This window comes from Drosophila miranda, chromosome 3 (assembly GCF_003369915.1).
Source record: "Drosophila miranda strain MSH22 chromosome 3, D.miranda_PacBio2.1, whole genome shotgun sequence".
NCBI lineage: Eukaryota > Metazoa > Arthropoda > Insecta > Diptera > Drosophilidae > Drosophila > Drosophila miranda.
This window is the reverse complement of record NC_046676.1, coordinates 14,523,123-14,543,900: the sequence shown is the minus strand read 5'-3', so window position 1 is coordinate 14,543,900 and position 20,778 is coordinate 14,523,123. Positions and strand designations below refer to the sequence as shown.

The 20,778-nt window shown below is 45.4% G+C and overlaps 2 protein-coding genes across 5 annotated transcripts in view; one reads left to right on the top strand and one right to left on the bottom strand.

Annotated features, from left to right (window-relative positions):
- The window catches only part of LOC108160500, a 40,123-nt gene extending 22,203 nt beyond the window's left edge, over positions 1-17,920 (bottom strand). For 2 of the 3 annotated variants that reach the window (XM_017294537.2, XM_017294538.2), the window contains exon 1: positions 3,594-3,681. The gene's annotated coding sequence lies outside the window, so the exon portion shown is untranslated. Of the gene's footprint in view, positions 1-3,593; positions 3,854-17,491 lie in introns of those variants that run through there. The other variant, XM_033391398.1, reaches the window with a different exon arrangement.
- LOC108160501 (sodium-dependent nutrient amino acid transporter 1) lies at positions 3,922-8,491 on the top strand. Of its 2 annotated transcripts, none has more exons than XM_017294539.2 (6): positions 3,922-4,011; positions 5,980-6,462; positions 6,630-6,858; positions 6,919-7,293; positions 7,352-7,995; positions 8,052-8,491. In XM_017294539.2, exons 2-6 carry the CDS (start codon positions 5,985-5,987, stop codon positions 8,303-8,305), a joined length of 1,980 nt encoding a protein of 659 aa, XP_017150028.1. In that variant the 5' UTR covers positions 3,922-4,011; positions 5,980-5,984; the 3' UTR covers positions 8,306-8,491. The 2 variants fall into 2 exon arrangements, with proteins under 2 accessions (XP_017150028.1, XP_033247290.1); XM_033391399.1 differs by lacking the exon at positions 3,922-4,011 and adding an exon at positions 4,193-4,348.
- Positions 17,921-20,778: the final 2,858 nt, after the last annotated feature.

Here is a 20,778-nt window from a genome sequence, read left to right as displayed (position 1 = left end):
TGTGTTTGCTCCTCTCTCTCTGCCTGTCTCTCTTCTGGCGAAGCAAATTTTCCATGAAAATTGCATGAATTGCAGATTTTCTTGCCTTTCTTTTTCCATACGCACGAAATGCGCTCCGAAATGGACTCGGAATGGGAGCCCGGACCCTTACTCCCTCCCGAAGTCGAGTTGCGTGTGCTGTAGTCATTTTTATGGCCATGCACTGTAACAGCCAGAGCCAGATGGCAGCTGCCGTCTGGCACTTGGCGTCAAGTATGGGAAAAAATGCTTTACAATATAATAGAATTTGCCAGAAATGTGACTTTAACAAGCTCCGTGAGTCCATGCTCCGACCCGCCTTCTCTCCAAGCGATACAGAACGACAGAATGACTTAATATACTGCAACGCTGATATGTGGACAATGCGACGTAGCGTGATATGCCAGGAATCCGGAGGAGGGAGAGAAGAAAGAGCAGTGGCCGCAGCACACAGCTCAATTAAATTGCAAGTCGCACACATGGCGTATGATTAATATTGTTTATATTCAAATTAGTCGCCGCCCGAAAGTATGCAGCAAAAAAGGCCCCGAACACTTGTGGCATGTCGAGTGCAGCGTGCATTTTCACACAATTTGGAATGCAGCCAAAGAAGATGCAATTAAAATGAGTATTTTCTATTCCAGATAAATTGTGGGCCTCGCAGATCCATTGCAAATAAATTGAATTTTCAAGGCATTCCGAGGAAAATGGAGAAGAGAAGCGATGGCCAATTGCAACACAAGCTGCCCTATCTAACCCATCTGTAAACTAATCCAATTGGGAAAGTGGCTAAGGTTGCACAGGACTGCGAGTAGATTTAATTAAGCCTGAATAGATGCTCGCTCGGTTAGTTGCAGGAGTTTTAATCAAGTAAACACTATCCAGGTGCCGGGGCAGGCCAGTGGCTGGCCACGGATAATCATCAAATCAAATCAAATCAAGCCAAAACACTTCACGCTCGGAATGGCATCCGGAAGAGGCATTTTGAAGGAAGGCTTCACCTCCTTAGATTGAGTTGGGATTTAATTGATCAATTTTGCATCTTTCTGAACTGCATAAATCAAATGCCGAGGGCTGACAACGTGCCAGAATGCCAGGATGCCGTGTTGCCAAGCTGCCAAGCTGCCAATCTGCCAACCTGCCAGCCTGCCACTTGCCATATGCCGCAAACACTGACCCACAACAGCAATAGCAACATTAACCTGGCTCATTGTCCTTTGTCCTCTCCGCTTGTGCGACATTTGTTGTCTCTTGTTTTTAATGTCCAACAGCCAACAGCCAAATGCCATAAAATTTAATGCCTGGCAAAGACTGCCTTCCTGCCTTTCAGCCAGAGACAATTGCGTGCCGCGAAACATTTTGGTTACGGCCTGGATTTGACTCTTAGCCAAGGCCCTTCCTCTTCGCTTCCTAGTTCCGCTTACCTCTGGGCCCAGAACATTTGTGTGTTGTCATTGCGATTTGCTTAGACAAGATTTATGCCCCGCTAGCGCTTGATAAATGACTGGGAAAATTTGTAAGTGGCTTTTACTTTTTGTCAACTCGAATCCGAACTGCTCTTGGGCCATAAATTTACAGTTCGTTGCTCTCTCTTCTCTCTGCTCCCAGTGGCTCATTAAAATAGTAAATTAGTACAGAAAATTACAAAATTGGGGATCTTTGGTGTAATTGCTGTTATTTGGCATGGAATTAAGCCCGGGTCAGACAATCCAAAATGAACTCGATTGCGTAACTACCTTGAGAACCTCGAACCTTTGGAAACAGCTAATTTGAAATACTTTCTTCTTCAAGATTAGCAGTGATCGCATATCAAAAATCAAACCAATTCATGCATTTTAGAGGCAATCAGTCGAGTATGCACCCACACAGTATTTTATTGATTGAGTTTACAGCACATTTTATATTGAAACATTGCCGCTAAGCCTTTCAGCCGAACAATTACCGGTGGGCGAATAAAAAAGCCACAGAAACACAGTCGAAAGCAGATAGGCGAGAGGAAAATCATCCATAAACAGAAGGATGAAACACATCAATGTCATTCCTCCCTGTGGGTGCCATTAAAAATTAATTACATTTTAAATGTGACAAATACATATGTATGTACATATGTGTTTTCACAGGATGAGAGGCAGGGAGGGAGTCTCCTCTGCTATCACTGCAGATAAGTGAAAAGCAAAAATTCATTTATGCAGGAATCCGATTTGAGCGCACATTTGCTATTAAATTGTGAAGCACCTTTGGGACTGGCATTTTTAATTGAATTGTTTGCAGCACCCGACCCCTGCTGCTCACTACTGCTCACTGGCGGTATTTCGGGGCTTTGTTGCGGTCAATTCTGTGTGGGTTAACGTTAGCCCCAGCAAAACCAAAATTTGCTGCCACTCTGAGTACATTACGGCCCCCCGCTTCTTTCTCGCACGCTCGCTGTCTCCTCTGAGCCGCAGTTGGCAAACGAACCGCAAACGGCTGCAGCCAAGTGTCGAAAATTTGCATCCAATTAAAATGTTTGCTCTGCCACACATATCTGTATGAATGTAGTATGTGGACTCACAGCCACAACGCTTTTACTTTCACAGCCAACATTTTGGATGGGGCTGCCAGCTTTGCTACACTTTTCAACGCAAATTGCATTTAACTAGGTCCACCATTCGCCGTATCACAATAATAAATGAATAATAATAAATATTCTGTCTCCGAAAGGGCAGAAAAACAATGGTAAAGTTTTTATTGTTACCATTTCGAATGGTAACAATTCATTTGATAATTCATTCGCTTCTTTTCGTAGAATCGCCCTGATAAACAGTACCTATACCATATTTTTAGTTTTTCTAAGAATCTGATGTTTGATCAGCCCCTCTAACGCGCTAGCAGCAACTGAATGATAAATGATAAGCAATTGGTGCAGATTATACAAAAAGAGAGCAGAGTTAAGCATCGTCAAAGGCAAAACAAGCAAAGCGAAATGAAAGTGAATAGGCGGCGAATTAAAGCATGCACCGGCTTGAGGCGAAAAAAAGAGAGAGCCAATTTGAGCTTTTGTGATAGTGCAAGAGCAGTACGACCAGGCGAATTTCATCGAAGCGCAATCCGGAATGAGAACGAATTGATGGGAGCAGCGAAATTGCTGAGAGCAAGTCTAAGTTGCGGCGAAAATGCAAGGCAGAAAGTGAGAGTAATTGGGAGAGCATGCCTAGGCCTAAGCTCGGTGCGAATGCAAGGCAGAATGAGGGCAAAGCAGATGAGAGAAATTGCAAAGCACGTGCGCATGAGTAGCCGCAGAGAAGCGATTGAGACAGAGGGCAAGGAACGACATGTCAACAGCGTAAAGTGTTTTTTGGCATCGAACAGCAAGACGCATAACTTACGAAACTTAAAACAAGGGAAAGCCCAGCCAAAGCAATTAATAAAACTTCTCAAACAAGCCAAACAAGAGCTTGAAACATCTATAAACAATCTGTTATGTCATTGCCTTCTTTGTCCGCAGGCACGTCTACGTCTACAGGCATGGCCACCTACATAAGTGCGACGCGCAGGCACTACCATAACGATTATACATATTGTAATTTTTCACCTACCTTGTCTTATGTCAAGTCCAAGCGCCGGTTCCCCCAAATACCCAAAAAAACACCTTTTACACGTTTCTGTTTCGTTTTTTTTGGCAGTTTTGTTTTGCTTCTTTCTTTGTTTTTGGTCCCGTCTGCGAGTGCGAGTCGGAGTACAGACGCCGCTGGGCCTGAGAGCCTACCTCAGTGAGCTTTTGACATTCGCGGTGAGCGGTTCGCTGGAGAATTTTTTGTTTTGCGGAACTAAATCAATTGTTTACGCTCCAAGCGTGCTATAAAGAAAAAACAAGAAATTAAATAGAATACACGAATACAATTATTGCAATAGCACACAAGTGTATCTGAAAATGAGAACTGCCCATTAAACGCTGCGGTCACAGTCCTGAGCAACGAGATAGAGTGATCGGCAGAAAGTGAACAAAATAATAATGTAATAACAACAACTAGAATTAAGCTTAACAAAGTTCCCATGTGCTGACGACACTGTAATCCCACAGATAAACAAAACGTAAAACAGATCGCGTGCGCAAAGCCTAAACATAATTTATGATCGGGCTACAATCATATTTAATGGGTTTTTACAGCCACAGCTGGCTAATCGTCCATAGTATTCATAGATTTGCATCTATGGAGATAGATGAGAGAATATATTAGCTTATCTATTTAATTGTCAAAATAACAGGTAAAATCGGCACCTGTACTTTTCGCAACGAGCAGCGAGACTGATGGAACTTATACTCTTGATATCTTTATGGATGCCGTAAAAGGTTAGGAAGTATAATTAGGCGGTTCTTTGTCTGCAAGATAACACCGAAAGCAAAGAAAGGAAACTTTCATCTTCTGTCGAATAACTAGCGTGAAATATTTTATCATCTGTGACACGTTTTTGAGCAATAAAAAGACTGCACTAGAACAAAGGAAACTGCAAGCGGGCTCCGGGCGCAATTAAATAATTGACTCTTGCCAATATAAAATAATCAAAACTCATTTAGCACGCCTGGTGCTGGCAGCCAGGCTTTATAGCACCTCCAATGCCACACAAAGAGGTGGAGAATGTGCGCTATCGGGTCTTTTTGTCTGGGCCCAAGTTGGCGAAGCGCGTAAAATTGCAGGCTGCACGTTGCTCTGACATTTTCAGGCAACGCTTTGTTGCAACAACAGCAGATACACCTTCACTTTCCAATAGTTACGAGAACAATCAGGCAACATTGAGGCAGCTGCGCATGCGCAACATGCGACAGAGCCATGAGAGCTCCGAAAGTGTGCCAGTGACGACGGCTGAATACCCTCTCCATAAATATTTAGCATGAATAAATAAGTAATGATGGGCAGATGCCCTAGATTGTTACTTTTTTGACACCTGTCGTACAAAAGACTTCAATGATCGCATATCTGTTGGATCTTATCTTACAATGACACGAGGCATTTCTTATACACACGGAATTATCTCTAGGAATTCCTGTACGGGTATGTGGTGGGATGGGGAAATCTTTCAGCTTCTGGCATACATTTTGATAAGTGACACGACACACATTACTTCGATATCAGTGAACTACAGAAACGGTCTATAAAAACGAGACCATAAACAATTTCCTATTCATTTTTCCTGTTTTACAATGCCAGCAAGGCCAAGTATCTTGTACTGCCGCGACGACTGGTTTTCAATGGAGTTGTAATAACTAATCAGCTTCATATACCAGGTATTATTAGCAATGATTAATCAAATCGAATAGTACACGAATCGAATAGCCTTATCGGGTAGTCCGAGGTCTTCAGCGAGCTCTCAGTTTTCCTGCTTTCTCTAGCACTACCATTTGAAGTCTTCAAAGCCTCGCAAATGTCCATATATCGGAAAATATGGCCTTAAGTTTTTTTGCGATACGATCTTGGCTACAGATGAACAAATATGCACCTAGGCACAGGCATACAAATCAATGGGTTGGCATGGACAGAGTCAAAATACCAGAGGGCCTTAAGCAAAACGTCAGGCAGACAATAGAGACGAGACCTTTCCCTGAATGGGCCAAGAAACTGGTTTCTGGCCACGACGGGGTGTCCACGTTGCATTTACCAGTTCGATGCAGTTTTCGCTGACTCAGTGGTGCGGCGGCACCTCTCCATTGTATTGTTTCTTTACGTGCATTACGTAAGTGTCTAAGTCAGTGGGTCAGTGACTTCCCGAGCCCGTGGAGCTGCGGCTGGCTTGGCTATGTCCCACTGAACCGGTAATCGCACGGGCGGGCTGGCACTTGGCACCGCACTTTTTTCCATCAACGGCATAATTGGGAAGTAAGCCACAAAACTTGACCACCAATCGTGCTAACCTTAATCTGAAGCCTTGTCAGTCACCTGCGGCTTGTTGAAGGTTAGTGCAACCGCATTTTTGATTGATTTGCAGCTGCCATGGAGAGCAGAAACAACAACAACAACAATAATAATGGCTTCATCAACCAGTCATTCGTTGGCTCACTGAATGCCTCGACCATATCTATACCTGGGGCGTACAAAACGAAAGATCTCACAAATGGCAGCAAGCCAGATCCAGTTGCGCCAGCGGCAGGAGCAGGAGCAGGAGCAGGAGCAGGAGCTGCAGACAACCAGCCCGAGGCGGAAGCGGGTGCGGGCCAGCAGGGGAAACAGCGCGCCAGCTGGAACAATGATATTGAGTTCCTCATGTCCTGCATAGCCCTGAGCGTGGGTCTGGGCAACGTATGGCGATTCCCTTTCACTGCCCTGGAGAACGGCGGTGGCGCCTTTGTCATTCCATATCTGATTGTGCTCATATTGGTGGGCAAGCCGGTTTACTATATGGAGATGCTGCTGGGACAGTTCTCCAGTCGCGGCAGCGTTAAAGTGTACGACTTTTCACCAATTATGAGAGGTGAGTGTGAGTCCCTATTGACTTCAATTCAACGAAGAACAGAGTGGAATTATCGCTATCGATGAGAAATTGATCAGCTTTAGGGTAATGTGAATTCAATTAATCCACCATCCACCATCCACCATTCCTGGTAGCAAAAGAATCTCTAATCCTATCTATCGTTTCAGGCATAGGCTACGGACAAGTGCTGGCCACGGGAATTGTGACCACCTACTATGCCACACTAATGGCTCTCACGCTGCGCTACTTTGTGGACTCGTTTTACCCCACGCTGCCGTGGAGCTATTGCCGGCCAGAATGGGGTGCGAATTGTCTGGACTCGGGCCCGCAGGAAGCGAGCCTCACCCACGCGGCTCAGGACACTGTTCGGACCACCTCGGCGGAGTTTTATTTTACGTGAGTTACCTCTGCCTCTGTGCACGAGAGTGACCCTCCTATTCATCATTTTTCCGGCAGGAATATCATTCTGCGCGAAAAAGCGAGCATCGATGACGGCATTGGCTATCCCAGCTGGAGCCTGGCTTTGGCTCTGGCCATTGCCTGGGTGATTATAGCCGGCATCATGTTCAAGGGTGTAAAGAGCTCCGGCAAGGCCTCCTATTTCCTCGCACTCTTCCCCTACGTGGTGATGCTCATATTGCTGGTGCGCGCCCTCACCCTGCCAGGCGCCTTCGACGGAGTGCTCTACTTCCTGCGGCCGCAGTGGCACAAGCTCCTCGAGGCGCAGGTGTGGTACGCAGCCGTCACGCAGGTCTTCTTCTCTCTGGCCATTTGCTTTGGCAACATTATTATGTATTCCTCGTACAATCGCTTCGGCCAAAACATTTACAGGTGAGTGCGGACACAGCAACAACATCCTGGAACGCAGGGCTTATCATTTCACCTGCAGGGACGCAAACATTGTCACCACCTTGGACACCTTCACGTCGCTGCTGTCGGGTGTCATTATCTTTGGGATCCTTGGCAACCTGGCCTACGAGAACAACACGACAGACATTGCGAGCGTGGTGAATGGGGGGCCGGGGCTGGCCTTCATCTCGTACCCCGATGCGATAGCCAAGTTCAAGGTGCTGCCCCAGCTCTTCTCGGTGCTGTTCTTCCTCATGCTCTTTGTGCTCGGCATCGGCAGCAATGTGGGGATGGCCTCCTGTCTCACGACGGTGATCAAGGATCAGTTTGGCCACATCAAGAACTGGATGATTGTGGTGGCCATTGCCGTTATTGGCTATCTGCTGGGTCTGCTCTACATCACACCCGGCGGACAGTTCGTCCTCAACCTGTTGGACTTCTATGGTGCCACGTTCGTGGCTCTGGTGCTGGCCATCTTCGAGCTGGTCGCCATCGGCTGGATCTACGGAGTGAAGCGGCTCTGCCGCGATGTGCAGTTCATGCTGGGCATCAAGACCTCCTTGTACTACCGCCTTTGCTGGGGAGTCATCACGCCGCTCTTAATGTTTACCATTCTCATCTACACGCTGGTTCAATACGAGCCCCTAAAGTACAAGGATTACACCTATCAATCCGGTGTTTACGGTACCTAAGATTACTTTCTTCACATGCCCTTCCCAGCTAATCGAATCCATTTACAGTCTTTGGCTGGTGCCTGAGCGCCTTCGGCGTGGGCCAAGTGCTGTTTTGGGCCATACCCGCTGTTCGGCGGCAGCCGTCTAATCTCAGCCTCTGGGCCCGCATCCGCAAAGCCTTTGAGCCACTGCCCAACTGGGGACCCGCCGACCCGGGCACCCTCAAGCGGTATCAGCTGTACGTGCAGGAGGGCCAGGCCAGCTCCATGTTCCAGCGCAGCAGTATCTGGCACAAAATCTATGACAATATCTTCGGTTAGCTTTGAATTAGCAATAAAACTATATACCATTTAATGCCGCCTGCCGCCTGCCGCCTGCCGCCTGCCGCCGACTCTGTCGCTTTACGAGGCTATGATGTGTGCGTATATGTGTGCTTGGGGCAGGAGTAGAGCTGCAGCTACAACGCAACCCTTTTATAATAAAAATCAGTCCCAGTCCCAGCTTAAGTGCCAAATGAAATCGCAGTTGGTAGTTGGCCTTAGGCGATCATAACACCAACAGAGATGGCAACGTGACAGGAATGAAAATTCTGACAGATGACAGCCAAGGACGAAGTTGTATATGGGGCAAAAGGTCACCAAAATTATAGACCTATCATAGGCTAATACTCCAATGAATCCCCAAAGTGGATATCCATCAAATATCGGTTATTTAATTTGGTCGAAACCATGAATATGCCAGTACCACTGCTAAAGCTGCCTTCGCATCTCTATCCTGCAGCTCGCAACTGCCAGAACTATAAAAGATAAAAGACAAGAAAATTGCAGCCGGAGGGGCTGTTGCTGTTGCTGTTGCCTCGTACTCCAGCCGTACTCCACACACTCCCGGTCGGGCTCTGGCTCTGGCTCGTGTGCACTGATTATACCATAAAGGGTAAAAAGTTGTGATTTTATGATTGAAAGAAAAAGTTCCACATTCCGGGAAATGGGAATGTGTCTCCTGTGGGTGCGTGCTGTACAACACTTCCGCGTAACAGCGGGCGCAAAGTATTAAAGTAATTTGTAGCAAGGAAACAACGGCTTTGGGCAGGAGAAGGACTGAGAGCCTGCTGTGCGGATAAGCAGATATGGCAGCCGGTCCTTCGAGTTAACAAACGATACAGAGTGCTCTCCCCGAAAACAGACCCAAGACGAAGGATATAACCAATAAATCAAGTAGATATTTGGGGCGAATCGTTCGTCATTGGCCTGCACGCGGACACACCTGAAAGCAGTTCTATTTTTGGGTCCTTGGCGTCGTCGTCGTCTTGCAACGCCGCAGGAGCCGTCACCTGCACAGATGTCAGCTTAATGAAGATGGCAGCCCTTAATGGGATGGATGTGGCCTGCTTTGGTCTGTTCTCCTCTGTTCTGTTCTATAAGCAGCATGGGTGCGTAATTGCACTGATAAAAGGCATTTCAAACAGAACAGACACTCGCTTTCTCTGTCATGAGCACAGCAGCGCGTATGCGCAACGCCCGTGCGAAAAGGCAATGCATTTCGAGTTATTTGTCAAGCCATTGTGCCATGTTAATGCGTTTTTAATGGCGAAACTTGGACATCCACACACAGCAGACAGGCGAAGCATCAGTGAGCTCTTTGAGCTGTCCGCTGAAGTGGTCGCTTGAGTGCCTGCCTGGCTGTCTGCCTCCCCGTTCCTCAGTCCGCACAGCCGCTTTCTGCTGTCCGCTTTCGGTATCAGCTTAATTTCATTGTTTTCCAGCGCAAGTCAAACATAATGGGACATTATGGCCGCGTCAACAGCACGTATGGTTAATTGATATACACAGCCATCGATCCGAAACGGAACGAGTCCCGCCACGACCATTATTGAATTTAATTTCAATTCATTTGTCCGAAAGAGTCCGTGATTTAGCACTGAGCGAATCGGGAATGAAATTAAAAGCCATAATTTCCACAGTTTCACAAATTTCATTGATTGCGTAACCCTGGTGGCTCTGGTGCCAGATATTTATTTATTATAGACTGATAAATATTTAAATAATGTGCAAAATATATGACTTCAAAGGGAAACCGAATACATTTCTTTTGATTCCTTATCAAAATCGTACGTTTCCCAATTTATAAAATATTTAAATTGATTGAAAACCTTTGTAGGACAGAGACAGTCTCTTTTCCTGCTCCCTTTGCGGGGTATTGGCGCCATTGACCCTTGATAAATAATAAATAATTAATCAATAAAGGCTTGTTCAGTATCCATTAGCCATTAGGGTCCGGGAAAGTGGCCTCTTGAACGTGATTGTTGTGTCAAAGATGCATTTTTAATGGAATTAATCATTAAGTATGAAGGTATTTATTGCGGTAAAATAACTTGTTGAGAGCTCTCATCGGGCTTGCGAAAAGAACAAGCTTTAAACATTGGATACAGTATATTTAAATATATATTTAAGAATCGTCTGGGAGTCCCCACTTTCGGTAAAACCCCGTCCATGCTGGTTTATTATAATTTACGTTTAATATTGAATGGATGCGATGATTTATGGCCACGTAATAACAACGGAAAATCATAGAAAACAGTTTACTGAAGAGGAGGAATCACGACAGAGCCAGAGCCAGAGCCAGAGCCAGACCCAGAGCCCGAGCAAGCCTCTCGGGCCGGACGGGAATATAAATCAGACGTCGAGGCAAACAGAAAATGACAGCACAGGTACACACCGTTTACCTTTAACGCACATTTCCCCAAAGTAATCAACACAGTGGCCGCAGACAAAGCAACCGATCCGGGAAGTGACGGAATGGGACAGGGTCGGCACAGGGCCGGACCCAGGCAGGAGACGACAGGAGATAGGATCCGGCAGTCGGCAGTCGGCAGTCGGTAGTCGGTAGTCGGCACTTGGCGGATGTGGGCCATTTGGACGCCTGCGGCTTCCCCTCAACGGGTGGGAGCCGTGCCAGGGGTCGTCCATGTGGCTGCTACTTAGGCACACATTAACTTTTGGCCTTTTGTTGGCCCCGGGTCCCTTTGTCTGGAGGGCCCTGTTCTTATCTTAAGGCAATGACTTGACTAGACACAGCTGCTATTATTTCGTTTTGTTTATTCTTGGGGCGCGGGGTCGCCTAAATTTTAAATTATTTAAATAAATTAGACCGCATTCTTCTGCTGTCCGAACAGATGGCCCGCAATTTAGCATGAATGGCATTTAGGTGGATTTTTTTTTGAGCCACTCGCCGAATGTCTGCCACGGGATGCATCCTGGGGCAGGTGGCAAGTGGCAGCCGCAGATCCTTCTCGCCTCAGACTGAAGGTTGTAAAAATTTACAGCCAAAGTTTACAGCCCACAAATGTGAACCGAATGCCCCGAATTCCCCGAACCTGTATCTAGCACGGAAATGGGTGCCTAAATGCCACCTTGAATTGTTCTGGAAGCCAACTTAAGCGAGTCTTAGCTAACTCTAATCGCTCTGCAATTGTCAAACATTTACATATAAATTGGGGAATAATAAAATAAAAATAAAAAGGTGGGAAGCACACACGTGGCCACTGCTACACTCAGAGAAAAGTGGCATAGTAAAAAAAAGCACAACAATATTAAAATAAAATATTTCTTTTTTAAAATAAAAGCATGGGATATGAAACAAAATTCACTTTGATTCAAAAATAAATGTAGCTATTAAAAAAACTTTAATATAAATATAATATATTGAATTTTTAGGAAATAAATTTAATCGAAATTAAAAATATTTATTTCAGATATGAAATTTGTATGATGATCAAATACACATTATTGGCAGGGGGTATACATGTATTCTTAAATCGAAATGTAAATTTTTAAATTTAAACGTTTTGTTTCGGTATGTATAGAGCTGTAAATACTGCATTCAATATATATAGCTATAAGTATTATGGTTTTTTAATTGATGTAAAAGCGAAGCTCAAACTTCAGCTCAATTTTTGTTCTTAATGATGGCTAATTAATTATATCAGTATTTCATGGGACAACAAGTTGAAGCCATCACTCGCTATGAATCGAAGCGGAAAAGTTATGAGCCGGGGAGACGTTGGAGAGACAGACATTCCATCAAACGTTGCCTTGACGAGGGACAGACTGTATCGTGTACCTGAACAGTTTGTTATGTCGATGGTCGAGTCGACGATTCGAAGCCTGGATGTGATGTCAACTCATGTATTCCTTCGGTACCCCTCGTATTCGAGTGTGTTTGTATGTACATAGTTTTTGGCCTGCCGTTTTGTGTGTGTTTCATATTTATGGCAGTCTGTCAATGGCAGCACCAGCGAAAGCAAACAAATAATACGACATACAATGAGCAAGTACTATACCTCCATACGTATATATGTATATGGATAGATATTCTCGGGTACATATGCACATGTATGTACTATATATATGTATATTCGAACTGTTTTTATTGCTGCTTGGAGTGGCCATGGCTCTTCAGACATCGATTGGCCATTTGAAGTGGAATGTCTTTCTCCGTGAACTGCCGATTTTATTAGCTGTTTATAGTGCCAATTAAAGCATACAAAATTAAACATCATATCGGATATCGGATATCGGAGGCCATAAGGAGGCGGTCGGTAATCGCGTGTTCTTCATTGCATACTTTGACGGGCAGCAACTTTCTGCTTCGGATTGGTTTGAATTTATTTATTTGTTTTTGCTGGATTTTTCGGCTTGTTGTTTGCCATTTTCCTGCTTTTAAGTTATTTATAATTATTTATTTTGGCCAACCCCTGCTCGAAGAGAGATACAGAAGGGAGAGACAGGCAAATGACAAAAACCTTGACAACTTTGCAGTTTTACCAAAGTTTTATGATAAGTTTTTCATCAGAAGACGTAAGGCATGTCGTGCCAAGAAACCAAATAGACATTAGGATACCCGAAGGCTGTGGGGGTAGAAGGCGGAACAGGGACAGGGACAGGGGCAGCCAAGCGTTGCAAAAACTGACATCACAATGGTTGACTGTCATCCCATTCTGCACTATGGGTCAAAATATACCACCAACTGGCACGCCACACTCAGCTCATATCCCAGGAATACAATACCTACAGATGGGATGGGAAGCCTGCCGATTTCCATTAGACGACTGTACAAATTGGTCATTTGTTTTTACATACCTTTGGGAGAAAGGGCCTGTGGATAGGTAGTTCTTAACCACCTTAAAGGCACCATTTAAAGAACAAAATCAGATGCACCAGAAATAAGAATGAGAAGAGAATTTAATTAAATTTATGGCTCTATATAATTGAAAGCAAACATATGTACGTATGAATGTGTATATTTACTTTTAAAATGCAATGCGCCCACAGTGCCAGTGTGAGTGCCAGTGCCGCTTTGACGTGCCATCTGGTGCGGCGGAGACGAGTGAAATGCCTGTGAAAGGCAGAGCAGACGCAGTGAAAAGAAATGTCTCCGGATGTCGTCAACGCAACAACGACGATGAAGGCACGGAAAAATTGTGAAAGCCGCAGATGTCAGGCGCACGGAAGGGAACCGAACGAACCCACAGTTACTAGCCACACATACTAGCTGAAGTTCATGAACACGTGTAGTTGGGTGTCTTGGAAGCGCAATAAGTCAGCAACAGCAACAGCCCAGGAAAACTTTAACTCGAGGCAGGGCGATAATTGGGAGTCGCAAGTCAAATTACTGATTTCAAATTACTGACATAAGCGTGTTGGCCCTGGGCTGACATTCAGATACTGGTTTTCGTTTACTTAATTTGATTTTAAGCAAATGGCCAGCGGCTCTGGCACAGCTCTGGATTGGCCCAGTAACCCTTTTGAGATGGGAACTACTTCAAAGTTTGCCACATGCCGCCTCAAATCTCCTTCTATCTAAATGGCCCAACTTCCAAGTCAAGTGGAGTTCGGTGCAAATTTATCTTTCGTAAATTCTGCTCGTAAACTGCTATGAAAATTCTGCTGCACAGCCCAGAGCCAGACAGCCAAAGAGACGGATCTGTGTGCCCCGGTTCTTTGGCCTGGTTATAGACAGGCAACAAGCAAAATATTTCAGGAGCCCTTCGGGGGGGTCTTTGGCATAATTTCTAGGACATTACACCGCCTGGCTGGTGGGGCCCTTACAGCCGTCACGAGTCAAAAAGTTGGGAACAATCAACATTAACATTCATGCGTGTATCAAGCCGGAAGTGCCTATAAGATCTAACCGCAATGTTCTCTCCATGTCCCCATGTCGTATAAGTAATGCTCTGTGAACCCATAGCTCCCTAGACCTCTTCCAACCACATCATTGTATTGTGAGGACGGCCCTCGGGTTCAGGTAAGTGTCCCTCTTTCAGCAGTTAAATTTTCGTCTATCAACACACAATCCATCATCGGGTGCGGGTAGACAGAACATCGTTTTTTTTCCTCTTACTTCAGCTTCTTTTTTGTTCATCCGCTCGGAAATGTCAATACAAACTGGGGTCTGTCCTAATTATGTGAGCTGTTTTTTTGTTTTCCCTTGAAAAAATATACCACAATTTATTTGTTTAAGCGAGGGCATGCCACTGACCCCGTTGACAACCACATTTAGATGGCTTTCTGCCATCGAATAACAGCGAGGCGATGCGATGTCCGGGTGCGGGTGCGGGTGAATTATCTGAGAAATTGATTGATGGCGGGTGCACATCGGATGAAATATAGACGCAGACACCTGGCAACGGAAATCAAAAGAATCATTTACTTAAGCCGCTCCTTCTTTCTACCTCTATTTTTATCTCTCAGGCATGCCAAAAAATCCAGCGCAGCTTGACAGCACAGGGAAGTCACCGGGGAATACTACTCAAGAGCCAAAGCCAAAATATATATATTCCAGGTATCAATGTCAGAAAATGAGAAGGTTTTCTTAACGATTGCTAAATTAACAGGCACTCTATCATTGTTTTTCAGACGAGACTTACCAGAGATGTTCGCATATTGTTCGCTTGAAGGCCTATCGAAATTTCTCAATAGTAGTCAGAATGTATAAGCTATCTAATAAAAGTTCAACAAATTATAAGATGCCCCGACAAATACCCTTACAAACGAGCCAGCCACCGCTTCTGTTCCAGAACGATACATCAACATTTAAATTAAATGAAAACAATGTTTTTCCATCCGATTGCAAATCTGCAAGGATAACTCTTTGAATGGCAGAGGCAAATGCGGAAGGCCCAAGGATAAACAAACAGCAGAAGGAGACGGGCGTGTGGCTATGGGTGGGGTTGGCCTATCTCAAGGACTGAGAGCAAACAAACAAAGGAATAGGCCTGGAGATGGAGATGGGGGGAAACAACCGCAGAAACAATTTATTATTTGGTGATTCCCCTCCCCGAAAGGTGGGGAGGGAAGTGGCAATATGCAAGTTTGCTTTTACGAACTTGAATAAATAATGAAATCGGTGAGCAAGTGGTCCAAGATGGCACAAGCTGGGACTTACTTGGCCAGGCTCTGGCTTTCTCTGGCCAAATGGCCGCAATATTGACTGGAGTCGAGCCAGCACAAACAATTTCATATACTCGTAGACTGGCTGTCACACTGCCCAGGATGGTCTAGAGATGGCCCAAAGATCGACCACGAAAAGCGAACGGAGGGGTGTGAATGTTCGCCCTCTGTCTCTCCGGACACTCTTTCGTCATCTCAGCCAACAAGGGGTTGCTGGAGCTAAGGTTAAGCTCCAATATCTGCCACTGCGTGTACAATTTCTCAATCACTTTTGTGCACTGGCCAGCGGGCCAAATCCGACTGCAGCCCAGCAACGTCAATCCCTATTAGAACCTTTAACCATCGACCTTTTTTTCGCCCCTGAACTTGATAAAATATGAAAAACCTCACCGAAAATGGAGAGGGCGGGGCCGGGGCCGCGTGGAAATTCATGCAGCAACACCAGAACAGAAGCTCAAGCCACTTGGCCTTTGGGAGTTTATGGAAGAGCTTAGCAAACAAAATTATATTCAATTTCCTTTAATGGCCAACATAAAATAGCAGTCAGCAAAAGTAAAGCCGGCCAAAAGCCGCCAGAAAAAAAGTAGGCGTTGCGCCGCGAACTTTCCCAAGGAGCAAATCAGGGCACGAGAAGTTTTTCCCACTCACCATCGTCGTATCCCAACAGTCTCCTCTTCGTAGCCTGCCATTTGCTTTTTGTTAGGTAAGCAACTTGTTTGAAGCACTGCCACTGCTAGTACTTCACAATGGATTATGTTTGGATGTATGTTTATCACCAGATATGAATATTCCATATTGGAGTAGCAGCAGCAGGCGCTGCCAGACGGTATAGGCTGTATACGTGGAAACCGACTAAGTATACGCCATGGTGTGCGGTCCATTCAAGCATTCCATTCGTAAGTGTCCCTCTCGAAGTGGTAGCTGAGTAATAAATTAACATACACTCATATTTCACTTGTCCGGTGTGCCAGGCAATTTGTTGAAGATGATTATTGTTAATCGACACATGATCAAAATTGTTCACACTCCACGTTTCAGGGAGGAAAATCTGAGGACCCGAGCTGGTCAGAGTTGGATGTATTTGCATAAGTATTTGTCGGCTACGGATTGAACCCTTATCGAAAGGATAAGCTTGAGCAAAAATATATCACGTTCTTTCTGAGCTAAATCAATCACAAGGCGTGAATCATGATGCAAAGGAAATTCCGCAAAACTTTGACAACAAGAAGCGAAGCCTTTTTAAAATGTAATTTTTAAATCATCTTTCAATGCCGTTTCTTTATCGATTGAATGGGCTAGATAGCCACGTTTATGGCATTCCTATAATTTCATTCCCTTGCCAAAATCATTTCATTTTAGGTTGCTGATGAAGGTGTGGAATGCTTTAAGTATTTCTCCTCCCAAGTCCTCCCTTTAGTCCAAGTCCCAAGCTGTTAAGCTTCGTGTAGGAGACAACCTAATCCCACAGATAGAGTCAACAAAAGGAGATGTTTACTATTAGGTTTATCGGCAGCCAAATAGGCGAATTTAATGCGGCTCGTCCACATTCCACAGTTTTATGGTCGATTTCAGGCTTCAAGCCAAGTCTGAAGTTAGTGCAGACAAGCGCAACGGTTAATACATCAAATTCCAGCGTCTTGACAGCGAGCGTTCCAGTTCTTTTCTCTGGTGCCTTTTGTGTGCCGAAGATAGCGACACTTGTCAGAGGAAGCCTCAGCCACAGCCACAGCCAGGGACAATTCGATTGACATGAAATGAATTGTGAAATTAAACAGACTTGCACAATGACAGCCGAAGAAAGGAAGCCGGGGAAGTCTGAAAAGGATTCCCCACAAATTGCTTAGTGATTTCTCTTGAATAAACTGTACGGTGAGTGGAGTGGAGTGGCAGGTGGAGTCTGCCAATCAGCTGCCAGTTTCCTGGCAATAAAGATGTGGCGCCGCTTAAAAGTCAACTGCGACAACTATGAAAACGGTCGCACGGTATCTGTTCGATTCATGTGGCCACTTAGCGATGATCATCGCCTGTTTGTTCATTGTTCCCCTTCTACACACTTACCGTATGCGAATCACAAAAGCCAGATCCAGATCCAGATTCGGGCCGAGCCGAGCCCATTGAGCAATTAGCGAGATTTGGAGCATTTATGCATAAAAGGAGATTTTTCGATTGCATAGAAATAGAAAGCGATTCACGCGCGGGCTTTAGTCAAAAAGAATTTCAATCACACACACACACAGTAACAGAAAATATCAATCAACAATGCGCCGCCTAGAAGCATGCAACAATTTCTATTTTCCTGCTCTTTGTGCAGCCAACGCGTCGTATGAGCAATCAATTTGCATCGAGTTCACTCTACAATAATGTTCAGCACGCGTTGCTTCAATTATTCAGAAGACCGTTGGGATTGAATTGGATTGTAGCCGACAAGATTCGTCGATATTTATCCCAGTTCACTGCTGAGGGAGCCGACAGAAGCGTCCGGTTTGAGAACCGAAATCGCACTGAGGCGCCGAGACAAGAACAGCGCTTAAGAGGCCAAGCCATCGCCCAATACGTTCCACTCGAATCGGCGCAGGCGCCTACGCCATGGCCGTCTGAGTGGATGCCATTTGGAAAACAGTTTGCAAGTTTTTCAATTGTTGCCCAAAAAGGCAACGAAAGAAGCTAACGCGCTGCATGGTCCTTGCTTCTGGTCAGAATAGAAACACGAATCAGGGATTTCCATTATGTATGTACATCCCTCACAGCTGATCCAGCTGCCAGCAGACTCCTGAGGGATGGGCCCTGGCCTCGTCTGCTCTGTTCTGCTGTGGCCTGGCCTGGCCTGGTCTGGTCTGGTCTGGTCTTTTATTGCAGCATAAGTCGATGCATGCTGTGAACTTTCGTCTGCCAGGGTGTCCAAAAAAAACTAACACAGCCCTAAGGTTGCTTCCAGAGATACATATGTGAGACTAGACTTGGCCAAGCTGCAGCTCCCGTTGTGCATTTAAGGTTACTAAAATGTTCCTCGCTGGCTCTCGTATTCACAAATTAATATATTAAAATCCGCCAGAGAAGCACTTAATACAGCCCTTTCTTCCAGAGATATCTGGGACTTTGAACAATAAAGACTTTTGAACCACTTTGATGCACTCTTGCAACGACCAGTTCGGTTTTTTGAGAGTTCATATTCATAGTTCAAAACGAATCAAGTACGGGTATTTCTATGAATATTTATTGGCTATGAAAGTACCTTGGGGGTTGCGTCAGTCCAAGAAACCGCATTTAATGCCCGCATTTATTCCATTCCATTTCCTCGACAATCTCTGGCACAGTCCTAACATTAATCTAGTGCTTGTGTATGTACATACTTGTACTAGGATATGCAACACCTCTTGCGCACCCTGACCAGCTCTGCAGGTGGGGGTCCTTTGCTGGTCCTTTGCTCAATGGCTGTATAAAATGCGTTCACAGTTGGCGACAGTCTGCCTAAATGCAATTTCAGGTTTGCTTTTACCTCAGCTCCAGTCCTCGCAGCCATGCCATTCACTTTATATGTATATCATTACTACCGCTAGTGGCTGTTGGCGGCAATAGCCGGAAGAAATAATTGAATTTGGCGCAGACGAGTTAAAAGACGATTGCCGGCAATCGCGGTGCTCAATTTATTTTCTTACATTGTTGCTGCATTGGCAACATGGCGATTGAAGAGGTTGAATCAAATTGGTTTAAGGACTCCCCATTGCCAGCTAAACTCTTTACCGTGCCGGCGCAGGAGCCATAAATCGCGACCTGGTCAATTGTCACGCTCCGAAAGATAGATAGATACGGAACGGGATGAGCTCAGGCGCTGCTAATTATGAGTCCCGTTAGGAAAAACACATACAGGGAGAGACGGACAGGTGAGCAGTGAGCCGAGCTGTCAATTGATGACACACTCCTCAGATGGGCCTGATCCCGAGTGTCATGCAGGCACTTTTCCTGGCAGCTATGCTGATAGCAACTTTGTGGCCATGTGACAACATTATGCCATTGCCCAGGCCCCAGAATCGAAACGAAATCCAATTTATAGGTGTACCCAGACATAAATCACAGTCTGACCAATCAAAGTCGTGTCAGGCATTAGCGTGTTTGAATTTGCAGTGGCTCGTCTTCTTCCAGCATCATCCAACTCGTATTCCCAATCGAAACACATGGCAAAAGGCGATTATTTCCCCCTCAAATGTTTTTCTAATGCCAATTTGCATGGTTTTCCTGGTATTTAGTTCCTGTTCCGCCACACGTCCACTACAATTCGCCCACACATTCGTATATTTTTTTCTTGCGTTCTTTCGTATGCCTTGGTCTGACGTTTAACTTTATTTACGTCTCCTGCGACACGCGCCACTGCCTCAAATTGTGGCTCAATGCACATCGTTCCCATCTCTGGCACTCCCCCTTCACATGTCCGTTCAGCTGACAATTACAACCCATTTGTTGCTGTTGCTATTGCTCTTGCTGCAACTGTCGCCTGGTGTTGCTCTCGGTTGTTGGGGCTGGCTTATTTAGCATGCAGATGGCAAGACACGCGCGTCAACGTCCATTGAGTTCTATTCCCCATGCAGCTAATGGCTCCATCGTGATGGAATGCTCAGAATAGAGAATATGTGAGGAGTGTGTGTATTACGTAGTGGAGCACAGGCCCCTCCAGGTCCAATCAGTGCCTGTGCAGACGCTTAAAAGTTCCACCAAATGTACTCGCAATCGTAAGTTACTCTCCCTCGCTATAGGCCGAAAATACACGCATCCCTTTTCCTAATTGCTCACACACGCGCGCATTAAAGTTTTGAGATAAAATTAACGCTGCCGGCCACTGTTTTGGGTCGCCGCGATGAGATTGTAAAAGGTGTTCTTAAAAACGAAATTTCTCTGAAATCATATCAAATATCCAGAAGCACCGAAGCTCATGAACTGTAAAAAACAATAACCATAAACTCAACGTTTGGCGGAACACACACTGCGAAAGAAAAAGATTGGTCTTCCCGCTTAGCCGCCGCTGGGGAACAGCGCGTCCAACGTGACCGGAACGTGGCCGCACGCCATTTTGTTTGGAGGTAACACGAGCTTGGTGCATGTTCCAGCATGATTAATTTGTGTTGATAAACAGTTATTTTAATTAATCGCCAGGTGTCGGTGGTATGGCTTCAGGTGCTGCCCCGAGCTTTTGTGCTCCAAAATATTTAAATTTGAATTTAAATCGACTACTGGTCACTGCGGGCTATTCCGTGAATATCCCAATTGGTGTGACGTTTTGTCGGTTTGAATAAATTTGAAAAATGGCGCCTTCGCCTTCGCCTCGACGGCGACGGCGACGGCGACAACGCCCC